This window comes from Sander lucioperca, chromosome 18, assembly GCF_008315115.2.
Source record: "Sander lucioperca isolate FBNREF2018 chromosome 18, SLUC_FBN_1.2, whole genome shotgun sequence".
Taxonomy (NCBI): Eukaryota; Metazoa; Chordata; class Actinopteri; order Perciformes; family Percidae; genus Sander; species Sander lucioperca.
In genome coordinates, this window is record NC_050190.1 from 17,894,964 (window position 1) to 17,921,543 (window position 26,580).

General features: G+C 40.2%; 1 protein-coding gene across 16 annotated transcripts in view; it reads right to left on the reverse strand.

Moving 5' to 3' along the window:
* Positions 1-10,590: 10,590 nt before the first annotated feature.
* kiaa1109 (KIAA1109 ortholog) overlaps positions 10,591-26,580 on the reverse strand; it is a 93,561-nt gene continuing 77,571 nt past the window's right edge. For 14 of the 16 annotated variants that reach the window (XM_035994659.1, XM_035994666.1, XM_031288648.2 and 11 more), the window contains 15 exons: positions 25,431-25,626; positions 24,154-24,354; positions 23,773-23,949; positions 23,103-23,240; positions 22,104-22,349; positions 21,718-21,871; positions 18,886-19,043; positions 17,714-17,903; positions 17,038-17,255; positions 16,382-16,633; positions 16,048-16,251; positions 14,355-14,549; positions 13,752-13,886; positions 12,245-12,410; positions 10,591-11,572 (listed from right to left, as the gene is read on the reverse strand). In XM_035994659.1, coding sequence (XP_035850552.1) covers positions 11,356-11,572; positions 12,245-12,410; positions 13,752-13,886; positions 14,355-14,549; positions 16,048-16,251; positions 16,382-16,633; positions 17,038-17,255; positions 17,714-17,903; positions 18,886-19,043; positions 21,718-21,871; positions 22,104-22,349; positions 23,103-23,240; positions 23,773-23,949; positions 24,154-24,354; positions 25,431-25,626 — 2,847 coding nt within the window. In that variant the 3' untranslated portion in view covers positions 10,591-11,355. The remainder of the gene's footprint in view (positions 11,573-12,244; positions 12,411-13,751; positions 13,887-14,354; positions 14,550-16,047; positions 16,252-16,381; positions 16,634-17,037; positions 17,256-17,713; positions 17,904-18,885; positions 19,044-21,717; positions 21,872-22,103; positions 22,350-23,102; positions 23,241-23,772; positions 23,950-24,153; positions 24,355-25,430; positions 25,627-26,580) is intronic. The other 2 variants (XM_035994660.1, XM_035994658.1) reach the window with 2 other exon arrangements.

Here is a 26,580-nt window from a genome sequence, read left to right on the forward strand (position 1 = left end):
GTTGTGAAGGTGTGATTGTTAGGCAAGCTCCTTCAAACTTCAATAACAGGCATCCACTCAATATCTTTCTTCTAAAATCATGAGAAGATGTGTGAACACGGTTATGGATTTATCCCCCAACTTATTGTTGGCAAATACAGCATGCGTATGTCCTTTATGCTTACTTGCTGTCTGGAGTAAGGGTCACGTTGTGCTCAAACCATAGAAATAGAATTGGATAGAAAGGACATTGAGCTGTTTGATGTGGTACTTTGACTAGTACAAAACAAAATGGCTATTGTTGTTAGTTGTCATGGGGACAACACACATCAGTGGGGCTGTAAAATGTGTCGCAGCCTTCTTATAATACCTCCATGGTTGCAGCTTGCTTGGAGGAGAGCAGGCCCACACAGCTTGGGAGACGTTTACCAGGAGGAGGAGGAGGGACCCAGACCCAGCCCGCTATTCGGCTCATAATTTCTAGGTAGTCCTATTTGAAAGTTTTCTAATAGTGTTATTATTTCCAGAAAGCAGGTACAGATATCTGTACGTATACCTCTTTGCATAATAAACAGGAACTTTATTTAGAAGTTACGAACTATTATATCTTCTTGTGCCCTTCTAATACTGTATTTTAATAGTTGTTTCCTAGTTCTAGTTAGTTCTGTCTTTATTATGTAGCTCAACATTTCATAAGGTTGTAAGATGTCTGTATTTCACCCCTAAATTTCAGGAGCTGAAACTTTTTTAATATGAAATTATCATGTTGGGGGAATTATATTCTAGTGTGATGTAGTTCTAGCATCTGGTTTCAGCTCTACTGTGCGGAAAGAAATAGGCTTGCATATGTTCGAACCATCAATCAGTTATTTTTAAAGCTCTGTCGGCCCCTCTCTCGGCTGTGAGCATATTGCTCTATATCTCTCTCTTGCATCTTTAACTTCTGTCAGGCTTTGAAAACCTTGTGTGAGAGCTTCAAAGTGACTTTTCTTTTTCTGATATTATATATAAAAATGCTCACTTTTCTGGTGTTGTGTTTTACATACCAGACTCTGGGAACATCTTGCAGAGACCACTTTTAAACTTTTCCTCCAGAGGAAGCAGGTGAGGAGAACCTGCCATTTACAATACCCAGAAGTGTGAGCCTGACCTGATTCAACTATCCAGTGTTATAAATGTAAGTGAATTTAGGTGAAACGTCTGTTTTAATTCTTCCATATCTTAGCACAGCCTTTATGTGGCTGAATGCTTTGCTTGACATTAAGTGCGCTGCTGTAAATTGGTTCAACTTTCATCTTTCTCATACTGTACACACTTTTCTGTTTAAATTGATAACTCATCAGACAGTAATCCTCTGCAGACTATAACAAGGGCAGGGTTCCTCAAAAGTTCAGCCTAAGGTCTTTTTCTTTTTCTTTGTATTCTGTCAGTCACTTTTGCTATATTTTTCATACTCATCAAGTTACCACATAGTCAAAAACACACTTTTTATTAAATATTTGACATAGCCATAAAGTAATGTCTATAGTACTTAAAGTGTGTTATTATTCTTTAAAGGTCCAGTGTGTAACGTGTTTAGTTGTTCATTATCAAAATCTGTGTTGCCCATTCACAAACTTGTCCTTTTTCATGAATATTTACCACCACCATCAATTGAAATTTTACATTTGCATTCGCATGAACTGGGGTAGACGCGCCATATTCATGTGCCATCTTAAAATACGTTAGCCGGTAAGGGACATACAGGACATACTGCTCCGCCTTTCACGTTTTCGCTGTCACATGATAAACTCACACGTGCTGCTAATGCTGCTAATGGGTAGCGTAGCTTCCCGGCCCCAGCAAGTTTGAAGAAGGAAACATGGAGGACCACACATATTCAAAATCCAAATTTCAGGAACAGGAGTCTTCTACTTCGCCCAGAAAAAGAAAATGGATATTGAAAAGAGCAAGAGACCGGCTTTTTGAAGCGTGAAGGCTACTGTAGCTGTAATACGTACTTTGAACTGCGTGGCGTGAGAGAGTTGATTGCGATATATGATCTCAATGCTAGATGGGAGAAATTCCTACACATTGGACCTCTAAACTTTGTTGTTCTCCACATTGGGAGTTTGACATGTGGCCCTTAAAGCTCCACCAAGTCTTGTTTTGATGGCAAAAAGTACCATATTAGGATGCATGAGTAAATTATTTGGCCAGACGGTTTTAATTCCATAAATATGTCTGATTAATCGATCTAAAACCTTTATAAACCTTACATTTAACAAGCTAGAAGCTCTATGAGGCTGTATTAAGGCACTGCTGAATGCTCCCACTAGCGTAGCCACACACTCACAATGACAATGCTAACAAAATGACGCAGGTATAATATTTACAGTGTTCATCACATTCGTTTGGTGCATTAGCATGCTAACATTTGCTAATTAGCACTACACAAAGTACAGCTGAGGCTAACAGGGATGTCCTGTTTTACATGTGCCTAACATGCTATGTAGCATGGCTACAAATGTAGCCTGCAATATGTCCCCCATTATATTAGAACACATTTTCATTGTTCAGAATTTGGAATTGATTTTATTTTACACAACTGTAACTCTCTTCAACATCTGGCAGCCATTAGGATTTCAACTGATGCTGCCACATGAAATGTTCTCTCCATTTCATGAGTTTCATTAATAATGGGTGTTTGTTAGCACAGATGGAGTGAGTGGCTTCCTGCTAAGTCTGACAGCTAATACGCAACAATTAACTCATGATGCTCTAAATACAAATCCTCCCTAGGACCTTTGTCACCCTCCCTATCTTTCATGTATTTTCCTGTCTCCTTTCAGCCTAAAATGTTTGATTACACAAAAAAGAACCTTTCATTTTTTTTTTTTTATGACCAACCTCCCCAAGCATTACAAGCTTAATCATCCATGATATATATATATATATATATATATATATATATATATATATATATATATATATATAAAGAGCTTTCTCTATGGAAATCACCTCTTTGGTGTGTCCACTTTACCTTGTGTAATTATTTGCCTTTTGTCATTTATTTTATACCTTGTTCTTTAAAATGCTGTCCAAATAAAGGTATAACCTACAAATAATTTCAAACGTTGCGGTCTCAAAGCCCTAATAAAGATCACTGTTGTTTTATAATGGAAATCAGCCATGGGTGAAGAAAAAAATTCAAATAAAGTTGTAATAAAAACCTACAAAAATAAAACGGACACAGATCTGCTGTTAATAAGTTGTCAATACATTTCAACCTATACCTCTGAAGACAATTTTCAGAATCAGTGCCCGACACAAAATACTACCGAGATGTCCTTTACATCTCCAGTTCTAAAATGAACCGAGAAGTTCAAAACTAAAGGTCAAAAAAATCTAAATCTCTATCAGTTTGTTCAAAATGAGTTTTTAATAAGAGCTTTACTTCCATCAAGACATCCAGTATAGGTATAGGTTTATGGTGTCTATGTCACTATTGTAACAGCTTGTATAAATCTGTGTTTTCTGCACACCGTTGGAGAGACATACACTTTTATTAAAAGACATTTCCAAGTGGGAGCTTGTACAGTAGAGGGACAAATGGACGAGACCTGGAATTGAGTTCTGTGGGACTTTTTAAGAGCTGTCTGCCTCCGAGAGATGAATTGTCTAACAGACAAAGGACTATTAGAAAGATGGGATCTGAGACAGCTCAGTGCTGAGCCAGATACCCACCTCAGTGCTTAAGTGAGTCAATTAAAATTTCATGATCAAATCTCAAATGCTGCACAAGGGTCTAAAAGAAGTAAGACTGAGCAATCTCCTGGCTGCATCCATTTAGATTTTTTTTTCAGTTTAGAAGAGATAACTCAGTGTGCTCTAGCTGGGGTCATCGAAACTCTAAGGGAAATTCTCAAAATGAATGTGAGATCTTGTTGGCCTGCAGTGTATAATTATTGCCATTAAAAGGGTCCTGAATCAAATACCTACTGTGTTAATATTGATTCTGCCGTCTTTAAAGGCATTAGTTAGAATTGCTTGATTGAAAAGACACAATAAAGTAGCTGATATAGTATCAGCCAAAAGGTGAACATAAGTATCTTCAGTCTTAATCAAGTACATTCATGTTGCATTTTCATCACCCCTTTAAAAGTGATGATTAGCCCATGAGGCATTTAATGCAAATATTCCTAGGATGAAACACCTAACGTCCTTGTTTACATAAATCTAAATAATGGTGGGTCACTGAACAAGCTGTGAGATGGCAGACATAACTAAAGTTCATGTTGTGCCTTGAGAAATGTTAAACTTATGCAGTCTGGATGAATAATCAAAAACAAAAACAAAGAGGCTTGGGGAGAACAAAACTGCAGCTAATATGCAACGATGTATTGCATATTTGTCTTCATCTTATTGATGATGCACATGAAAGAATAGAATCAACTTGTACATATAACATTTGCCAATGAAGGTTCATGCACCAAGATTTGAAAGCACCCTGGTTACCTTGGCTGAAAATGGCTCTTGCAGACTACTATGCAAAACAATTGGTGCATGTGTGTCTGTGTGTGTGTGTGTGTGTGTGTGTGTGTGTGTGTGTGTGTGTGTGTGTGTGTGTGTGTGTGTGTGTGTGTGTGTGTGTGTGTGTGTGTTGATGTGAGTTTCTCTGGTGATAAAGCTGTGTCATTGCAGGCTGTGGTTTGTTTGGGTGAACCCACACACTTTATCTCTCGCTACCAGAGATAAGTCTGACAAGTGCCACAGGTGAGAGTGGTCAGTGGTGTGACACGCCTTCTGGTCCTGAAGGCGTGTCATTTCCTGAAAAAACTTGACTGACTGGAAACAGTGTCTTCGAACAGAGAGTGGCAGGACTCAGCTTGAGAGTAAACTAGATGGGTTGGATATCATTCTTAGCTGTTCTCAGCTGTTTCAAAATGTCCACAAACATTCCTTGTATCACACTCAAATAGCTAAATGCTTACAGCAGTTTAATATACGTAACATGTAAACCTGCATTAAAAGGTTTTTTTTGCCACTTAGGGACTTCACATCAAGTAATGTCACATACATTAACACCTTAATGTATAAGTTGTTATGGGGAACATGTTGGGGAACAAAGTGGCCTACTACCACATTAAGCAGACGCAGAGCAATATTCATGTTGAGTCGAGTTTTTGTACAATATTCAATCTCTTTTAGCTCTGTTTAGGTCTTCACCAACTTCTGAGGGACATATCTGTATCTTTAGCTGCTAAATGTTCCACTTTGTTCACCAGCTAGTTGCTAACTACCAGCTAGTTGCTAACTTGCTAGTTTGTCTGCTGTTTGGTGCTGTGCAGGTAGCCTACAGTGGGTGTCTCAGCGCTTTTCCCATGAAAAATACATATAGTATATATATATATATATATATATATATATATATATATATATATATATATATATAAATATACATACATACATACATACATACATACATTCATTCATACATACATACATACATACATACATACATACATACATACATACATTCATTCATTCATACATACATACATACATACATACAAGTGTAAACACTAAAGCCATAGCAATTATAAGAGGTTAAAACAAGTATAAAGCTAAGAGTTAGTGGAAAACAAAACAGAGCTAAAAGGAGGGTGAATATTGGACATATAATCGCCAGGTGGTCAGAAACATGACTCAAAATGAATACAAGGTGATAATATATCAGTGTTTACAGCTTGTTTTCATGTGCACTGCCCAAGTGGCCCAAACTGTGTAAATGTAGGTTTAATTTGTGGGCCATAAAAGCAAAACAATGATCTAAAAGGTGCTAAAATAAAATGCTTAATGGGACTGCAGAGCTGGGTGATGATTCTTTATTTACAGAAGTTTCACTGCATTCCCTAAGAAAAAACTGACTGACAAGCTGTATATCCACAACATCTGACAGCCTTCAAACTGCTGGCTAGTGGGCACACAAGGAGATTGAACCCGCTACCTTGGCAATAGTACAGAAGCACCATATTCAAGCTAGCATACATAAGGGAGCTGCAGTAGCTTTTGGCAGCTGTTCATGGCGAGAGGGTTCAGACAACATGGCGGTCGTGGGGGGTAATCACCAAGCGAGTGAAGACTCTAATCTTTTCTGCATGGCAGCGTTTCACAGTTCGAGCAGAGAATCAGGGAACGGAACAGTCTGACTATTATACTATCTACCAGCTTCTCCTTTCAACACTTCAGCCATATTGTTACACCAAATTATTAAAGCAAGGTAAAGCTGATGAAGTGGAACAAGCAATTAGAAAGTCTATCAAAGAGTAGCACAAATCTCAATCTGCTCATTTGTATTAAGACAGTTTAGTTGCTGTACATCATAATGGCGCTCTGCAGTATTCATTTAATATAGTTCAGTCTTGATTTGTCCCACATGGGCACATTTGTTCTGTAGGGCAATGCTTAAAAGACAGCTTTGAAGAGGTTCAAACATTGTTAAAGGTATCATGCCTTTACTCTTTCTATCCATCATTAGGCTAATGAGGGCTTTCATAGCAGGGCGATGATTTGCAAAAGATGTGAAAAATATTCCTCCCTTAAAGGCCATTTTCAGAAATGAAAGTGAAACCCTGAAACCATTAGGTTTGTGAAGATAATAGTTTTTGGAGAAAACATAATCACTGTTTCTTGCATATGTGAATTTTAGGCTGAGTGGAGCTGTGCATGGGATTAGTGATGGGATTATACATTTAATAGATAACAATAAACATCACTCACATTTAATGCCTTTGTACTCTTGCCCTTCCTTTCCTGTATTTTTCAATCAGGCCTCGCTTAAGCTTGTATCTTGGTTCAGTGCAAAGCTTAAAAGTCATATAAAAATATAATTCACATTTTTAAAATAAATTAAGGGGAAATAGGAAAGGTAGAAAATGTTTGGTGCTGCTTTCTAACACCCTTTGTAAAGGGATCATAAGGATTTTTTAATGGTTAATCAATAATTTAATAATGTTTTATAGATCAGTTACAAGCTAGAACAGAACAGTTAGAACAGTTTGGGGTTGTCAGATTGTGACAAATCCTATTTTGCAATAATGCAGTTATAAATGTTGGTAAAACACATGGGTCTTTCAATTAAACCATTGAGTCTGAAGTTAAAAATGTTGTAAGCATATTGTTTGGAAAATACGCTTATCTGTAGTTGCTTTCTTGACAAAAGTTAAATGGTTAAATGAGAGGATTAATAGCACTTTCCTGTCTGTCCGGTAAAAGGCAGCCAGCAGCCAATTAGCTTGATTTAGCATAAAAAGGGGAAACAATGGGAGCTAGCCTGGCTCTGTTTGATGGTAACAAAATCCACTTACCAGCACCTATAAAGCTCACTAATTAACATATTATATCTTATTCATATGCAAACCTAAGTGCGACAAGTTGTGGTTTTACTTTTCAATATTACACTTCAGTTTTTGTACAAATTAAACAAACGAGATACAACATCATGTACTCATGTTAGTGAGTAGCTTTGGACAGAGCGAAGCTAACTGTTTCCCTATTCTCCTGTCTTTATGCTAAGCTAAGCTAACCGTCTCTTGACCGTAGTTTAATAGCCTATTTAGTGTACAGACATTAGAGTGGTATTCATTTTCTCATCTAGCTCATGGCAAGAAATCCAACTCAGTTGATTTTGGCAGATTTGACCGTTTCCTGTCTTTAGGCTAAGCTAAGCCAACTGTCTCCCTCTGGCTGTAGCTTCATGTTTAACAGACAGATATGAGAGCGGTTTCAATCTTCTTGTTTCAGCAAGAAAGCAAATAAGCATATTGCCCAAAATATTGAACTATTCCTTTAACAAGTCATTAATAAAGTGTTTTTACAAGAATCCATCTTACTGATAAATGAAAGAGCTAATAAGACAAAGCCAGTGTAATGTTGCATTTTATGGGGCTTTTGCTGTTAGATTATTTTTTGTCCCATTAAAGGCACATTTTATTGTGTATGGGCGAAATGTAAAAGCCCCCTGGCCAGGGTTAAAACATTAATAATATCCTGTCAGTTTGGTTTCTATACATTAAGCTCCCTGCTAAAAAAGACTTCATTCTGGAAAGCATTTTCCTAAAACTACATACACTAGGAAACAATCAAAAGCTCAACTAGTATTTGGTTCACTTGAAAGCTTAAAAGCCTTAATGTTGAAAAGATCTGTATTCTGTAGATGACATATTTATTTTCCAGCATGGCATTCTGGATGGTTTTAACTCCACCTCTCCCACATTATAATTAATGAAGACTATTTCTGTCATAGTGTCATTTCACTTTATGTCAGTTTTCCTTGACTGGGCAGAACTCAGTGGAGACTGTCCGAGCACCGTCTGGTCCTGCAGGCCAGGAAGGACAGAGGCAGGCAATTTAAGATATCTGACATCTTTGGCCACTTCATGACTTTTTAATGCTTTCTATTCTGTTTCTATTTTATAATTCAGTAGCAGGACAGTAAACCTTAGGGAACTGGTGTGTAATTGAGGAAAAGTTCAGACTGTGGGACGACTGGCTTTTGACTCCATCTACTGGTCACTCACTTGGCTTTCATGTTAATACGTATACACTGTAGCTCTGTGAAGTAAAAGAAAGAGAAGAAAAAAAGTATAGGGGGTATGTAAAATAGAAATGACTTCAAAGGAAAGCGTGTGCAGCAAGCAGAATAAAAATCAAAAATAATGTCCGGCCCAGGCAAGCAAGAGCAAAGACTCAAGTGCGCTCTCACACTGAGCTGTCTAGGTTTCCTCAGGTGACACTGCTGTAATCTCACAGCAGACATCACAGAGGAACGCCACAGTTCCCTCCTTCACCACAGTGCCACTGTGCTCTCCTTCACCCGCCAACGCACCATCAAAAATGCAAAACCATGGCATGGACCCAAAAGTGGAACATGGCTCATGGTGAGGGGGGATATCTCAGCGGAAGAGATTAGCGGTGGTAGGGGGAGTCTTTCAGTCAAAGGACTGTATTAACAAAACCCTGCAGTGAGCACAGCAGGCTTTTTATGGATAGGGGGGCATGGTGGTGGGGAGGTATTCTGACAAACATTGGAGGAAACTAGTAGAAGTTGTTATGAATTATAAGTGAATCTTTTAGACTTACACAAGCACTCATTAATTGACCTAAAAAGCCAGAACAGAAACAAATTACTGCCTGAAGAAAGACAATGTAATACTGCCGAAGCCATTAAAGCTTTGCCTCAAACAATGTGAGACATTTTCAAAAGGAACATAACCCATTCCCAGTTCATTAAAGTTTAATTTGAAGTTCTGAACACCTGTCTGACAGCCGTTTCCTGGGAAAACTCCTTTGCCACATGAAGTGATGCATTTCACAGATTGGAAAATGAGCAGTAAAAGCCACAAATTATTCAAAATAACAAAAAGAGCGCCATTTACAGAAACTTCAAATACTTCATTAAAGGGGTGCTCTAGTGATTTAGGAGCCTGGTCCTACCAGACTCTCGTACATTTCATTTGTACAGAGTCTGGCCACTCTCCATTGACAAATGTTAACTACCTCTTTTAGTTTAAAGTTTAACTTTAAGTTTAAAACTATTGGATCTGCTGAATTCCTACTGACCGATTGTTTTGTTACTTAATGACGACTCTAAATTACACATGCTTGGGAGGCAGAGGAAAATTTGGCTAGCCGGCTCAACTGCAACCAAGAAAATGATAGCTCAACGCTGGCTCCCCCCTCATTCACTTTGTATTAAATAGTGATTGGCGTATTTTCTGGACATAGTTATGCTTGAGCTCTCTACAGCAAGGATTAACAAAGCCAAATCATTGACTATCAATCTATAGAAAAACGACAAATATCAGAACTAATGACCTCAGCGCCTCAAGAACTAGAGGAGAGTGATTAGGCAATGTGTGATTTCCGTTTGTTTGTTTGTTTGTTTTGTTTGTTTTGTTTTCCTCGAGACTGCAGAGGGTGGGCGGTGGGAGAGGGTTCTTGTTCCTGTTCAATTTGTGTTTCTTTGTTCTGTATGTTTAAAGTTAAAAAGCACTCCACAGCCACTCCTTCTGTTCGCTGATTGGACCGGTAATTTTTTGACCGGAGAAAACCCAAGAATATACCGCAAACCCAGACATAGTACTGAAGGAAAATGAAAATTGAACAGAAGTACGTAGGAGGGCGGAGCCAGGCTAGTGATTTAGTAGTATTGCTCCTGCATAAAGTTGGGAGCCTCACAAAAGGCAGACGGGAAAAAAAGAGAATGACCCAATAACATAGTTTAGCATTTACTGCCTGGTAAAGGGCCACATCTTACAAACATCATCCCAGTTTATAAAGCTGGCTTTCTGTTATACATTTTAAGCCCAAGCCCAAGCCAAGGAGACCCTGATGAACATCACTATGAAATCATCAGGGTTATTTTTCAGACTTTAGAAAGATAATACACAACTGTTTTTAGATGCTGAATATAATTCATGACGCAGAAACTGACCTTTGTTCATAAAAACAGTGGAATGCACCTTTAACAGAAATTTTAAATAATTTTTAAAGATTTTAAATAATACCTTTTAAAAGTATGAGTTTGGTATTAACCCACTGAATAAAATAACAGACCTGAGCGTCATCTAAAATTGAATGGCAATATTTTTATTAAGTTAGGAAATCAACATATTTAAGAAATTGTATTATATACACTGGTTCTGCTGTATGGATTTAAAAAAAAAGGACAAAAATAAGCTTGACACACCAAGCTAATACATGTTATAGACTTTGCATTCCACATACCCATAAATAGTGATCTTGGTTCAAATTATAATTACAAGTTCATGTTATCCTCATAACTAAGTGGCTGATGTGCCGTAACCACTCAGTATTTATTTGTTCACATCAAAAAAAAAATCAAAAACACTGTCACTGAACTGTTCTTAAATATCTTAAAGCTACACTATAAAATACATAAAGCATATCTACCATGTGTTCCATGGGAAACAAAGAAAAGGCAATGGTATAAGAAATAATTTCTCATGAAATATTGGTAAGCCTTAAAATAAACTTTCAAGCGATTTCAGTAAGGTCATTTACAACAGGTAAAAGAGGCGTTTTTTTTTTTTTTTTTTTTTTTGTACCATTAAAGCAGTCAAATAATTCTAACATTTGCTACTTTGTTCAAAATATACATAAAACAACATTGGTGCAAAACGCTTCAGTCAGAGCCGCAAGTGGCATGCACCACAGTAAACAACTATGCTGAAATTCACAGGCTGTAGCAGGTAAAATGGGTACATTTGACAAATGTGTTGTACAGTAGTGGCCGTTGTAATACAGTAATCCAGTGTTTGTGACCTGCATAGAAGGTATGCACAGCTTTCATTACAGTGGTACGAGTGTTCCTCAGTGTTCCTCTTTGTCCCTGCCTTTCTTGTCCTTCTCGTCCTGCAGGGCAGTGCCCAGCTTCTTGATAAGCACTGACAGCACCTTGTCCAACGGGTCCATCACGCCCCTCTGCAGCCACTTGGGAATTGTAGTCCGGGCGTGGTGGAAGCCCAGTTTTTGCAAGATGTAGTCCACACCCACTGGGTCAATCTTACGTCCTGTCCAGGAGATAAGCCTGAAGAACGAGGATATGTTTAGTTTAGTCAATGCTAAATGCATTTCAGGCAGCATATGCCAAGTATTGGAGAATTATTTTGTGTTTCAAACTACGGAAAGCAACTTGTTCTTTACAACTTATTTCAGTCCAAATGTCCTCACTAACACTAGCAGAATGTAACTTGGTATATTTACTAAAGTACTGTACTTAAGTACCATTTTGAGTTACTTTACTTGAGTATTTCCATTTTCTGCTTACTTCTACTCCAACACGTCTCAGGGAGAAATATTGTAGTTTTTACTTCACTACTAGTTACTTTGGAGGGGACGCTGTTATAAACAATATCTATGAGCTTGTAAAATGGATGCATTGCTACAGATTTATCTATCTAAGATCTATCTATGTGAAAAAAGAAATTTTAAGATAATTTGTGTGACTTGTATTTCTAATAGTCTAATATAGTGATGCACGACAGCCTTGGATATTTTGATTCTCAAGGTTGGTGCGTGCGTCACAGTAGAAATCTGGCTTGGAAACAAAGAATGACGCCTATTGTGTCCTCTCTCGAATGAGCATTATTCATGAATGAGCATTGTAACTCAATTTGACTCACAAGAAAGGGTGCGCGTCTGTCAACGAATCAAAAACAAAACACTCCAAATGTCTGTGGTGCAGTGGAGCAGAACTGACCTGAGGGTCGGCTCCAAGTGCCAGGTGTTGCACATGAACTCCCTCCAGTCCACCGTGGTGTAGTTGATGCCGTCATCCTTGTCCTTGTCTGTGGAGCTTTCATCATGCAGGGGTGTGGGGCTCTTCTGGCCTGGCCGAGCCGCGAACATCCGCGGGGCAAAAAGGGCTGAGGACACACGGGGAAGTTTTCCTTTTAACTTTGCAAAAACATTCTTCAACAACATCCAGAAGTGGAACACAATAAACATTTATTCATATCCCTGAAAGCAAGGTCGGCACCTTGATAGTATAGATCTAGGGCCCTATCTTGCACCTGGCGCAACGCAGCTCTTAGTTTAAGACCGACGCAGTTGTCAGTTTCCCGTCCAGCGCCCGCGTCGTTTAAATAGCAAATGCACCTGCGCCCATCTGTGCGCCCATGGGAGTGCTGGTCTTACAGGGAGGTGTGTTCAGGTGAATTCTTGGCGTATTGCTATCTTGAGGCAGCGGGAAGTGATCGCGCCATTGACCAACAAAAACCTGGTCTAAAGTCAATGGCGCAGCATTTTATTGTTGTTTTAACAGTGCATTAGTAAAATGCACCTAGGCTCATGCACAGCGTACACACACACACACACACACACACACACACACACACACACACACACACACAGGGAAGCGCAGCAGCACACAAACATGCAAAAGATTAAAAATAAAAATATTACGGTGCAAATCCGCTATCATAAAAGCAATGCGCCAAGGTACAAACGTGCCTGGCTTTTAAAGGGAATGGGAGATGACACTCTGATTGGTTTATTGCATGTTACGCCCAAAACACCTATGAATTAATGAAGACAGAAAGGACAACCATGCGGTCTGCGCACGGACCCTTTTTTCTGCCATCAAACTAGCAAAAGTGGATTTGGACACGCCCTAAACCTGCGCCATTCGCACGCCGTGAGCTTAGGTCGTTAAAATCTACACTTCAATTAATCAGGATGGATCGAACGCTGATGAGAGTCTTCAGTGGTCGCCTCTTTTGTCTTCTATTCAGCTGCAGAATCTACACAACAAAGTCCTGGCATTATTGTAATTGTCATGAAGAATGCGAGGTTGCCGGCATAAAGTGTGCTAATTTGTCCCTTTGTGACAATGGGAAACCCATTAAAAGGCTGCCTGCATTGGGCATTCTGACCTCCCCGCTGTGTGTGGAAATAACACTCAGCTGCCTGCATTTCATGCTGCTTTTTCCAAAATGAGTCTCCAACAGCATACAAACAGCTTCACAGGCACAGAGTTAGACAGATGTGGTTCATATTGTTATTTCTCCTTGGACGGTTTGATGAGTCATTTTGCAAGCTATTTTCAATCTCAAATAAAACCACTTTCATTGCTACACCTGTTGTAGATGACTCGTGAATGAGCGTGGACAGTAAAAATGACAAAAAATCGGTTTTATTTTACTCAATGCCTGAAAGGGTTAAGGAATGAATGATTGAATGAATGATGATTTAGTAAAGCCAGAAACCTTTCTCCTTCTCCTTCAGGTAGGCAGACACCAGGTCATGGAGAAACATGATGAGCTCGGCGTCCATGGTGACACAGATGTGGTCCGTGAATTCTGTCACAACGCTGCACTCCACTTTGGGCTTGCTGTTGGCTTCTGGAACGAATAGAAACAAATTAATAATTTTGCATTGGCAAGTCTGATAAAACTATGGCGGAAAAATGACATCGTCCATGGAACAAAGTTTGTTTTTAAATATATTTCAGTGACAAGTATGCAGCTATACCATTAGTATATGATATGGATTTGGGACACTGTTTTCTCAGGAGAAGTGTGAGTGTTACAAATGCTCGATAACTGATTTTGGACTGAAACTACATTTCTTTAAACCAGATAGAAAAACAGAACCTTTTTTATTTTTTGCAAAATCAAATATTACTGTGCAGCAAAGTCTATGTGATTGTGCTGAGGTCATGTTAGTTAAGGGCAACAGTTAACACAATATTTGCTGACTAACGTGATAAAAAGATAGTCTGACCCTGAAAGCAGTCAGAGAAAAGACTCCAACAGATTGTATGTTGCCTTTATGTACTGTTACATTACTTGGCGGGCTCCAGGCCCTACCTGTTAGAGTAGGTTCATCAGGATCTTGTACGTGAATGGACTTAAAGTCCAGTTGCATTCTGGGAAGAGCAAAGATTGTCTCAGTTTCGTGGTTGTAGCTGGAGGAGCTGCGGAAGCTGCTCAGCAGACTCGAGCTTTTGGCAGCCGCTCCGCTCTCTTGGTTGTTGGCTTCCACGTTCCTGAGCAAGTTCAACTCTGAAACAAGGGAAAAAACATGTCAAAACTCTTCAAGGTTATGTTCACACTTCTCTGCTTCGTTCAATACTATCTGCACCTATTTTACATTTAAGATAACAGGCAGCAGCTGCAAGGAAAGGCAGACAGAATGTAGCTCTCTGGCAAAAAACACACAAACGCTGCGTCCGTCTTCTTTTAGTCAGAGCTGTCTGAAGTAGGGTTGGCTATCGTTTGGGTTTTTTCCGATACCAGTGCTAAAACGATACTTTTAAAACGGTGCCTGAACCGATACTTTTAAAAAGATTTAAAAAAAATGTGTATATATTTAAAAAACAAAAAAGGAGCACAAAACGACAGTCGGCGACATTTAAGAACGGCTTGTTTATTGCTGAAGCCATATGGTCAAAATTAAATGATTGATTAAAAATGTAGTAACAATAACTTATAACAATGACTTATTTCACCAGTAAATTGCTGGTAAACGACAAAAACAACCACTAGATGGAAAAAGGGTATTTTACAATAACTTTGAATGCACCACGAGGCTGGCGAGTTTCAAGTGAACGCACCGTCTGTGTTGTTTTTCAGACAACAGCAGCTGTTACGTCTCGTTGTTGGAATCCTCTACAGGGAAATACAGTCACACCGTTTAACGTTAGCTGTCAGCATTTTAACCGTGTTTAATCCAGCTGCTAGCTAACGGTAGGCTAACGTTACCTGCTGCAAAGTGTATTAATATGTTAACTAGTGTCACATGCAGCGATGCTTCTGTTGCCTCTAACGTCCGTTTCGGAGCATCAAAGGGCTGCGCTGGCATTTCAGTAGCACTGAAATGAGGCACCGAAATCCACGTAACTATTCGGTCCGGTAGATACGGGTTGTTAAGGCACCGGTGCCATATAAGCACCGGGTTTCGGTACCTCAACCCTAGTCTGAAGTTGAGAAAAGTTGAAAAGAAGATACTACATGAAGCAACCATTTATACCCACTTGGCACTTTGTTAGCTACACCTATAAGGGTTGGGCGATTGTTTCTGTTTTCATATTGTCAAATCGTGGTTACTCGAGATCGCCGATAGGGGCCGGTGGGAGTAGGAGGGGGTGATTTACGTTTTGGATTTCTAAGAGTAAATAATAAAGTTACTTGTGATCCAAACTGAATTATTGTGAATTGTTTATGGTAACAAACACATTTTACTGTTAAAATATTTGTATTACCTTAATAATACCATTCTTAGTAGTAGTAGTAGTAGTAGTAGTATATTTACTTGTTTTTATTAAATAGTTTATTCACTTTTTAGCATTTTTTTTAAATGACTATTGACGTTAGAATTTCTGGGAACTCACCATTGACACAGTTCAAACCGAGGGGTGGGATAAACGGTTGTCTTTCAAATTCCCTCTGCACACAATAGGATAGCGCTACAACCAGGCAGAGCAACGAAGAAGGTAGCAGAGCTAGTTGATAGATTAAACCGTAACCGGTCGGCAAAAAAAAAAAAGAAAAAAATGGTTACCTTCGTTCCTCATGGCAGTGACATAGTTGAACCATTCTTTGACTGTCGCGACTCCATGCGGGGGGTTTTCATGCCGCCGGCGGGTTATTTTGGTTATGGTGGCCATTGGACTTTCGAGTGCACCGCAGGGTTTGGTCACCATAGTGTTATGACCAAGATGGAAATCCAGTGTCTGAACAATGTAGGTAGAATCATCTTTGGAGCCTGGATGTGACAGAAACATGAAGTCCGTTCAAAAAGGGATTACAGGGGCCAAACCCAGTGCTAAAAAACGGTTATTTTTATTATGTAATCATTTTTCAATACTATTCATACGATAAACATTTTGCCTCACCGTCCTCCCAAATCTTCTGTGCCTCGGTCCAGAAGGCGATGTTGGGCTCTTCCAGGTGGAATAGAGCCCACGACTTGGAGCGGAAGTTTGGCCCGTGGAAGCAGGCCAGCGTCATGTGATTGCCATGGAGGCTCATTGAACCGCCCAGCTGCACCGCGTCCTCAGGCAGAGGCATCTGGAAGAGGGAGATGTGGCAGCCAGCGATTACCTTCAGCACCCCGGGCCAGTGGCGGTGATGGGCTGCATCCATGTCTGTGTGACAAAGACGGTTAGGAGACACAAAATGAGAAGTGAGGGGGGAGGGCTGAACGTGAGGCATGCTGCTGGGACTAACAGGATTGTATATTATGTTGTTTTTATCCTTTCATAGCTCTTTTTTTCTTCTTCTTTTTTTTTTTTTTTTTTTTTTTTAATGTATGCTGTTTGTGCCTCTCTTTTGTTTTTAATCATCACGTTTGATTACATTCAGTTGTTGAACTACCTTTTCAACGGTTTGAAATAGTGGGATGCAAATTAAACGTATTAGAGTTACAAATCAGTTCACTTCCTATTACCAGCACGACTGCCTAAGACACTCGCTGTGCATACCTTATTATGCCACAGTCTGCATTAAATATTTCTCCCGGCAGTATAGGAAAAACAAAAGGCACGCTTACAAAGCTCTGCAGATCCTTTCTCAGCGTTGATGACAGGGGTTTTGGGGGGCAGGTAGGGACCTGGCCCCCAGGTGGAGAGGGCTCGCTTGCTGGTGTCAAACTGCTGAGTGAAAAACTCCTGCAGCTTCATGCCGATCTTGATGAGGTCTGGCGTGGTGGAGCGTGAAATGATCACCTGGAAAATGTCCCACTGCAAGTCTCCATGGACGAAGATTTCACTGGAAGGACAGACGGAGAAAAGATGGAGAGGGAAAAGGTGAGAAACAGGAAGATATACCATTAAGACTGTTCAGATTGTAGAAAACAGTAAAGCAAGGCACAAAGCAGATGGTTATGTAGATTAAACACCACTGCATCTGAAATGAGAGATCTGTATCATCATTTTGTTACACTGGCTTGACAAGTAATTAGGAAAACCCAGAATGGCCTCAAGAACTGAAATCTGCATCCTCAAATGCTCTTAATGCAGATATTTTTGTCTATCTAAATCCAGGAGGTATTAGTTGTACCAGGCGACATGAACCAAACTAAAAAAAAAAAAAAACAGGACGGAGGAAAAAGCAAGACTGGTGTTGAAATTGCCCATGGAGAATAGAGAAAAACACTTGGCATTCCATCAAGGGGGCTATATTTCAAGAACTAGAGGTATCAAGCCTCTGCTGAAATCATTTCACACCTTTTCTCTGATAGGTTGGTGTCGACGGTGCACAGGTTAACTTTCCATTCGTCCTGCAGCTGCAGGTCAGCATTGCTGAAAACTCCCATCAGGATGCTGGAGCCCATGTAGTCCACACGCGCCTCTGTCGACCCCATGGTGATCTGGATCTTATGGCTGGGCTGCTGGTTGGGGTGTTCGGAGATGTGGGCTAGAAAACAGACAGGAACTGGTTAACACTGCAGTGTTAAGTACCAACTTATACAGTGACCTGGCCATCAGGCTGGATGAGAGAAAAAAAGAAACAGGGTTTATTTAAACTGAACTAGCTAATACTCTTAGCACCAGGACCAAGTATCCAGAAAATAGCAAAACTATTCACTCATGAGTTTTTACATGAGTTCTTTGTGTCAAATTAAGACAAAACAAAAAAAAGATTTACTTCAGTATCAAGAGCAACTCTTATTCTTGGGCAAAAAAAAATATTTTTTTACAAATATTTTCATTTTCAAAAAGATTTTGCATCCCAGAAAATAAAAATGTGTCATTGAACAGTGTCACACCTCTTCCTAACCTACAGCGAGTTTATTCAGAATAACAGAACTTTCTTAAGTATGAATAGTTTCCTCAGCTGTGGATCATATAAGATGTGCTGTTCAACCTTTGACTGGAGGGAAAACGGGAAACGTCAAGGACGTCCAGCGTTGCTTTTGACCAATGAAAATAGGTTGGAGGTGGAGCAAGTGTGCAGAAATAGAGGGCGAGCGGTTTTTCAAACAAATATCTTCATTGGGAAAAACTGAAACCATCTAATGTTCGCTCAAACGCATCGCGTCCAGTTAGGAAGAGATGTTATATTAGAGAAATATAGTACCAGGAAGACTCACATACACAGGTCTGAAGATTTTTTTGTATTTAACATGTAAATATGTTGTTTATTAGCTTATTTAAATACCAAATGCAATATATAAAATAAATTATACATTGTAAGTGTAAAAAAGTGATAGTATAATGTGATGTGTGGTTTTAAGTCTGTATTTAATCACTGCACAGCTCCCAGTGTTGTGTGAGCACTCGGGCACTAGACTCTGGCTCAGATCCATATCCAGTTTACAGTCTGCTGTAAACAAGAGCTGCTAACGAGTCGCAGAAAAACACCAGGTGTCAGAAAAGTCGATGCTTTGTTTACTTACAGACCATCTCCAGGGTGTTCACGTCTATATTGCCACCCACCACCCCGCCCTTGGAGTCGAGCTTGGAGCGTCCGAGGCCGACAGACATGCTGATCTCTCGGTCCCGGTTGCTGCCTACTGACAGTCGGCCCTGACTCTTCAGCCCGCTGGTAGTCCAGCTGTTGGGACAAACACAACTGTGAGCGCTCCCTGAAACGCTACTGAATGATGTAGAAGTGCTCTCTATGAAACATGAAGGGCTCTCATGATGAGAACTTGTCCAGGAATAAACACAGGTAACTGAATAGGCAAAGACCTGCAAGACTTGCAGACTAAATCTGATTGACAAGTCAACATGTCAGGTTTTTAGACAAACATGTCATCATGTACTTTAGCTAGTCATGATTTCAACATGTTAAACATACACGTGTACAGTATTTCATTATTAGGCAATTTGCTAATGTCTAAGCTTTGTGGGCTTTTCTTGTAGATAGATTTCTTTCTACGCATATGAACAAATGTTTTTTTGACAGAAGAATATGCTTAAGACCTAAATAATTTTAACTAGCGAGAGAGGCCTAGTGTACTCGGACTTGGTGAGTAAGAGGCAGAAGACATATGTTTTGCTCAGAGAGCCCACACATTTCCAGAGAAGAAGATTTTTTTTTTCCTTTATGATGACGCAGAGCTCATAAAACAGTACTGCCTTGGTTATAAGTGTGTTGTGTTTGTCAATGATTCAGGATTTTCTGCAGTTCTGCCTTAACTGGAGAGATGAAAGTTGTAACGCCCGCATGTCCTAGTGACCGGTGAAATACAACAGTGTATGACTTGAATTGAGCCCATAAGAGTAGTATAAGAGAGCATAAGAGACTGTGTAGCAGGAGATACAAGTGCAATTTGCAGCAAGGAGACGCCAGAGAGACATATTTCTGCACCAGTGTACGTGTAGCAGCTGATTACTCTAATAAACGATGCTGACAATGTCCAGCTTAGTCAATAACATTCTTATCTTAAATTTGCATTCTTCACCTTTACTTCTCTATTGGTTCTTTCTCATTAAAACAGTGTGTTCCAGACAGCATTAGATAACGTGATTGGGAAATCTTTGCCCAACAGGACACAGACAGCAGGAGTCACATTCACTAAATATAGTGATTGTTTTGTCACTCACAGCTTTCATGGCTGACATGAATCCCTGATGCACTCATCTGCCAGAATTACTTTCAAATTTAAGTTCGATGCCAATCTATACCAGCCCAAGGGTGGAAATACTGATGTATGTTTATGTATAAATATTGCTTCTATGCATGCATCTATTATATTTTTGCAGAGTGTACAAAACATTAGGAATAAATAAAAAAAGTTCATAAAGTAGGGATATTTCTTATCCTAAAATACCATCATAAAAACTATAGAGTGCTGCAGGGATGCATTTTTGTCGGACAACCTAGAACAGGGTTTGTCAAACTCATTTTAGTTCATAGGCCACATACACCTAATTTGATCTCAAATGGGCCAGACCAGTAAACCACCCCAGAAAAATCTGAAACTTTATCTGCCAGAGAGTTTCTTGTCAGCTTGATGTTGGCAAATGCAAGTTGCTTCTGCTACGACAGCGTTCTAAGGCCATTGTGGGGAAAAAAATGATGTTACGGAACCGGGAGAGAGGGGTAATATTCAGAGGAAAATAATCAGAATTTCTAAAAATTTACAGAAAAAGAACTCGGATATTCTCTGAGATTAAAGTGGTAAATTTGGAATTGGAATCAATTACTTCATTGTAATTTCCACACTTCAAAATCATCCAGTGGGCTTGATTGGACCCTTTGGCGGGCCGGTTCTGGCCCACGGGCTGTATGTTTGACACCCCTTACCTAGAAGTTAGCATTTCCCTGGTTCCCTCGACAAAAATGTAAACGTAAATGGACTGTATACAAGGTGCCACCTGCTCATTAAATAAACATTTACAAACTTTCACACTCCGTTGGCGCAGCATCGGGAGCAATTAGGGGTTCAGTGTCTCGCCCAAAGACACTTCGACATTGAACTGCAGGGCCAGGGATCGAACCGCCAACCCTCCGATCGCTAGGCGACCGCTCTTACCACCTGAGCCACAGCCGCAAAAAGCCAATGAGATTTTTTACATTGGACTTGGAAAGGCTACTGATGGGTGTTTGATTATTGCAGGAAATAAGCTTTGTTGCAAAACTACACCTTTTGAAATGAACAGCACTTTGATGATTTTAGAAGCGTAAATGCAATCGCCTGAAGTAAAAAGCTAACGTTAGGCCAGAAACACACTACACCACGGTCGCATGACTTCAACGTCACCACCACCGATATGACGGTGACGTTTGATGTCCCCGACAGCCTCTGTAGTCTCATTTAGCCACTTGTTAGCAACAAGACACGTAAAAGCTTCAAAATTCACGAGTGGGGGTATTTACCGACGTATTTTATGTCGCAGAACAAAACGTGAAAAAATCTCCTTATTTCAGGCGTCTCACCAAAAAAAAAAAAAAAAAAAAAAAAAAAAATTCAAAAAACCCATTGACTTCCAGACAGCATACGGAAGTGCAAAAACGCATTCCAGGTTTTAGGACCGATTCCTGCAGCACTCTATTAGCACAATTTTTTACTGTTAATTATGTGACCCTTGAAGGAATAGTTTGATATTTTGGAAAATACTTTCATTCACTTTCGTGCCAAGAGTTAGATGAGAAGATTGATACCACTCTATTGTCTGAGATTGGTATTGATCTTCTCATCTAACTCTTTGCATTTTCCAAAGTGTAGTAATGGGGATTAAAAGTATCTACGTAAAAAGGTGCAGAAACTGTGACCACTTACGTATTGTTTCCCATGACGTTGCTCATGTTCATTTGGACGGTGAGCTGTTTCAAGTTGATGGCGAACACCACCAGTGTCTCCCACGGCGCCCCCTGCGGACCTGCTGCCTTACCATTCTTACTGAAGGAAGGGGTGGATGTTTTTGTCACAGAGTCTAGACGAGAACGAACGAAGATTAGAGGAAAGGGGGTAGAGGATAAATTATGAGCGTCTTGTACAAGTCATCATTGCATTCCCCCCCCCACACTTTCATTTAATGGTTTCTACGTTGTCATTTAACATCTGAATTGTGCTTCTGTATTAAATCTCACCTGACTTACAGCACAAGGCATTTGGATATTTTTGTTTGAGTTCCATCTGGGAACGGCAAGAGTGTTTGTAATCACCTCTCCGAGGAGCAGAGGAATCAGACACGCTCCTGGTGCGTCCAGGTGCAGGGGACTTGAGGTGGCCCAGGCCGCCCGGGGACATGTTGCTTCCAGTGGAGTGCTCGGAAAAGACGTTGGGGGATTGGGGCATGTGCTGTGTGCCGGTGCTGCCGTCCCACGTCCTCCAGTAGGCTTTCCGGCTGGACTCGGGGGACAGATGCTGGGTGACGTTTTCGACCGAGTCTGGGGTGGCGGGGCCAGAGGCTGAAGCGAGGGAAAAGGTTGAGAGATGTATGTAAAGAACAGCCGCAGAAATGTCAACATGGAGCAGTGGGAGGAAATGTCGCTGAAGGAAGGTCAGTGAGATGGTATAGTAATTGCATATTTCTGCAAACAGTAAAAACTTTTCCTTTCATTTAGGACTGGGCAGTATATCAATATTATATTGACATCGATATATTAGGCCAGATATGGTCTTACATTTTGGATATCGTAACACAAGTGTTGTCTTTTTCTGGTTTTAAAGGCTGTATTACAGTAAAGTGATGTCATTTTCTGAACATACCAGACTTACTAGCTATTTTATTATTTGCCTTTACCCACTTAGTCATTGTATCCACATTATTGGGGATTATTTGTCAAAACTATCATTGTGTTAATATTTTGTGAAAGCGCCAATTGTCAACCCTACAATACCGCTGCAATATCAACATCAATGTATTTGGTCAAAAACATTGACACCAGCTCTACTTTCATCTTTTAGTTCATATATCATTCATGAGGGCCATGTTAAAAGGAAGCAATTACATCAATACTTAATGCTCAGTAGCTTGAAAAGCTCTGTTTTTTTGTGTTATTTGCCCAGTAAAAGCTGACACAACAGCTGGTGGTTATTTTCTACAAAACAGTACAGTGGTAAAAAAAAAATAACAAAAAAAAAAAACATACTATACTTATGCAACACTCGACAAACCAACCGTAACACAGACCAAAGCCACTGAGTGGGCAGAAAGTCACCTGGCAGGTTGATAGTCTGGTCTCCCAGGAAGAGACGCCTGGCGATACTTCGGCGGTACCAGGCTCTCGGGAAGGCCAGGATCTCACTCAGTCGCCGCATGTCGTACTTGAAGGAAGCCGAGCCAATGTCACACACAGCTAAGGGAAGAATATTCCGTTTGTTCGACGTTCTAAAGTGCAAGTCAATTGGCAGCATACGCTCTTTAAAATAAATCTACAGGGAAATAATAAGCACTAATGCATCCTGACATTTAGAGATTGGAAAGATGCATTTTTTATCTATCATGCTCCCCAGCCTCATTTCTATCTATCTGTCCCTTTATGGACTCATTGTGATAGGTATATTTCAAACCCTGCCTTTTGTCTCAACGTAGCCCACATCACCACAGCGCTGCTGATACACTTCTATGACTGTGCCTAAACATTTATTTCATATCCCCAAAAGAATCTACACAGGAAGTGTTCAGCTCCGTTGTATATCACCTCAAATACAATTTATGAATTTCCCTAATATTCCTTCCTTTCTGCTGTGAATTTATTAAATTCTTTGACTACCCCTGCCTGAAAATAAACCTTTACAAACTGCATTCCAAGTCTTCCAGACTCGAATCTTGGACAGACTAAACAGGAACAGTCAGAATAATGTTTTTCTGGGGGGCCGACAACATACCTGAGATGTTGATGAGGGTCGTGTCCATTTTGCCACCTTTGGCAGGAATGAAGCTTTCGATGAAGGTGGGGCCTCCAGTGCGCCTCATCCTAGATAAGCTGACCTTCACAAACTCCAGGTTGATACTCAGAGAGTCTTTTCTTCCTGTTACTGAAGAAGGCTCCTCGTCCACTGTACCTTCGTGGAAAAAGAGCGATAACCATGACGATCGCTGAACTTGGAACATGGGTATTCCCATCTCCACTAGACCTAGCACACGTTTGTACGTATCATATCCACAGATAAAGGAGGAAAATAACTTAGCTCAGCAGTAACGTTACAAACTGCAGCCCCGTATTATTAGCACGTTAGAATATTAAAAGAACTTTCCTCTTCGCGTACCTAATGGCCCTGGGCCCGGAGCCAGGCCTGTAACAGTTGATTTCTGCTTCCCGGCGCCGTAGGGGTGGAAGACGTAGAGGGAGAAGTCTGACATGCAGGCAGTGAAGCTGAGACCTGAGGAGTTAATGGGGGGGCCGGTGAGGTCCGACTGGCTGCTGCTGTGGCGGCTCCTGCCCAGAGGGCTCCCCAGCAACGGAGACGCTGGAAGTAGGCAGAGGAGGGCGTAAAAAAACAGAGGGGGTAAGACAAGCAGTCACATTCAGTAGTAGGGCTGGGTATCATTCAAAAAACATTTTGATACCGGTACTGATACTGTGAATTCGATACCAGTTCCTGAACAATTCTGTTCCTCGAATACCAATTTTATAACATCCATTATAACTAAAAGAAATTACAACATTAAGGTACTTTTTTTTACACTTTACACCTATGTGACGCACACTGTAGTCAAGCCTCTCAAAATACAAAATACAACACACACACACCTCTGTGCGTACCTTAATGCTTTTCCTACGTGTCTCTACAACGTGTAACATTAGCCAGGCAATCACCTGCATTATTAGATCTTGGTACAAGCATGTTGCATGCTTATTGGCTCACTGAAGCTGAAGGCATTGAAATTTGGTATTGAATGGCAAGGCATTTTTCGATACTCGATATTATGGAGGCTATTTGGTCGGTGCCTAAAACTTCGGTACCCAGCCCTAATCAGTAGGCATTTAATTAACTAAAATATGATACCCATCAGTAGCCTTTATAAATTTTATAAATGATAAAATGATAAATAGATAACTTAATTAGAGTAGAGATCTAAATGTCTGCTAAAATGTTAATGCATAACATGCATATTAATGCTTCTTTTTTGGCTTTTTACTGTAGATGTGGGATTTACTGTAGATAAGCCTGTACTAAATAAAACTTATAAACTGATATTCTCTCTATCTATCTATCTATCTATCTATCTATCTATCTATCTATCTATCTATCTATCTATCTATATCTCTATATCTCTCTATATCTCTCTCTATATATATATATATATATATATAAACATGACAGAAGTTGCATGATCTTGCAAAAAGACCGACTGGAGAGCAAAGTAATAAATGGATGAGAGCAAGCTGTGTGAGCAACATTAAATCACACAGAGCCCAGACATGGCATGAAGTGACTAATAGACATGCTCACTGTGTTTGATAGACTTGAGAAAGTTTTGCTCTTCACATATCTCTGCACACGTAAGCGCATGGTTATTCCGCTAGACATGCTCCACATACCTTTGCTAGGAGGTGGTTTGGGGATATGTTGCCCTGGTGGAGTGGAGGAAGGGGGGTGAGGTCCATCAGTGGGGTGGGTTCCTGTCGGGGTCTCCAGTTCTCCACGGTTAGAAGAGAAGACCAGGTCTAAAGAGGGCAGTTTGAGCATACACTCCACCCTGGACATCGGCAGGCAGCTGAAGCGGATCTGAGAGGGCTGCAAACACAGATGGTAACTGATGTTTCGGTTTGAATTTCTCACTTCTGTGTAAAGCGTGATTTATGCTTCTGTGTTATATATCAACGTCGTGGCTCTGTACGTAGGTACGTGGAGACACGGACCCTACGCCGTTAGAATGACGTGTACCTCTCGAAAAATGTAACTACACGTCGCAGCGACACGCGTCGCTCGGCCGTGGCTTGGTAGCGTTGCATTTCCCCCTACTCATTTCCTGGTTCTCCTTCTCCATAAACAACATGAAATCAAGGAGAGGGTGAACTTTTCCTGCTGCAGATTTCCCACCGTGGTCAGAAAACACAGGGAGAGACACTTCGATACTCGCTCTAAAGCTAATCGCCGTCACTCTCTCACTCGCTCTACCACACACCACACACACACACACACACACACACACACACACACACACACACACACACACGTCAGTCCTGCTATTCTCAGAGATCGACGCACACACAAACACAGTATAGTATAAAGTATAAACTTTAGGCCACTTACGTATGCTACGACGAAAGCTCTGCGTGGAGCCTCTGCAGGACCATAAATCATGCTTAAGGTGTGTAACTGCATGTATAAAGGTATGGCTTTACAGGTTCATAGATAACAAACATGGACTGACGATATTAAATAAATATGCTGAAAAGTAACAATTAAAAACATAACGTCCATAGCTTACATTCAATTATTTTTAAATAGCTTCAGATTTGAATGACCTGCAATTATTACAAACATTTGAAAGGTAAATGTTCCATAGAGGAAGCAGTAACATAGACATCAGATATGTTGGAGAGAGTGTGGATCATTTGATGTGGATCAATGTTCGAAAACAACAGTGTTTTGGGAAAAGGTATGTTAAGTAATACAACATATATTAGGATATAAGGTTCCTGTGAGTTGCATGGTATTTTATCTCTGTCATTTCCCCCAGAATAT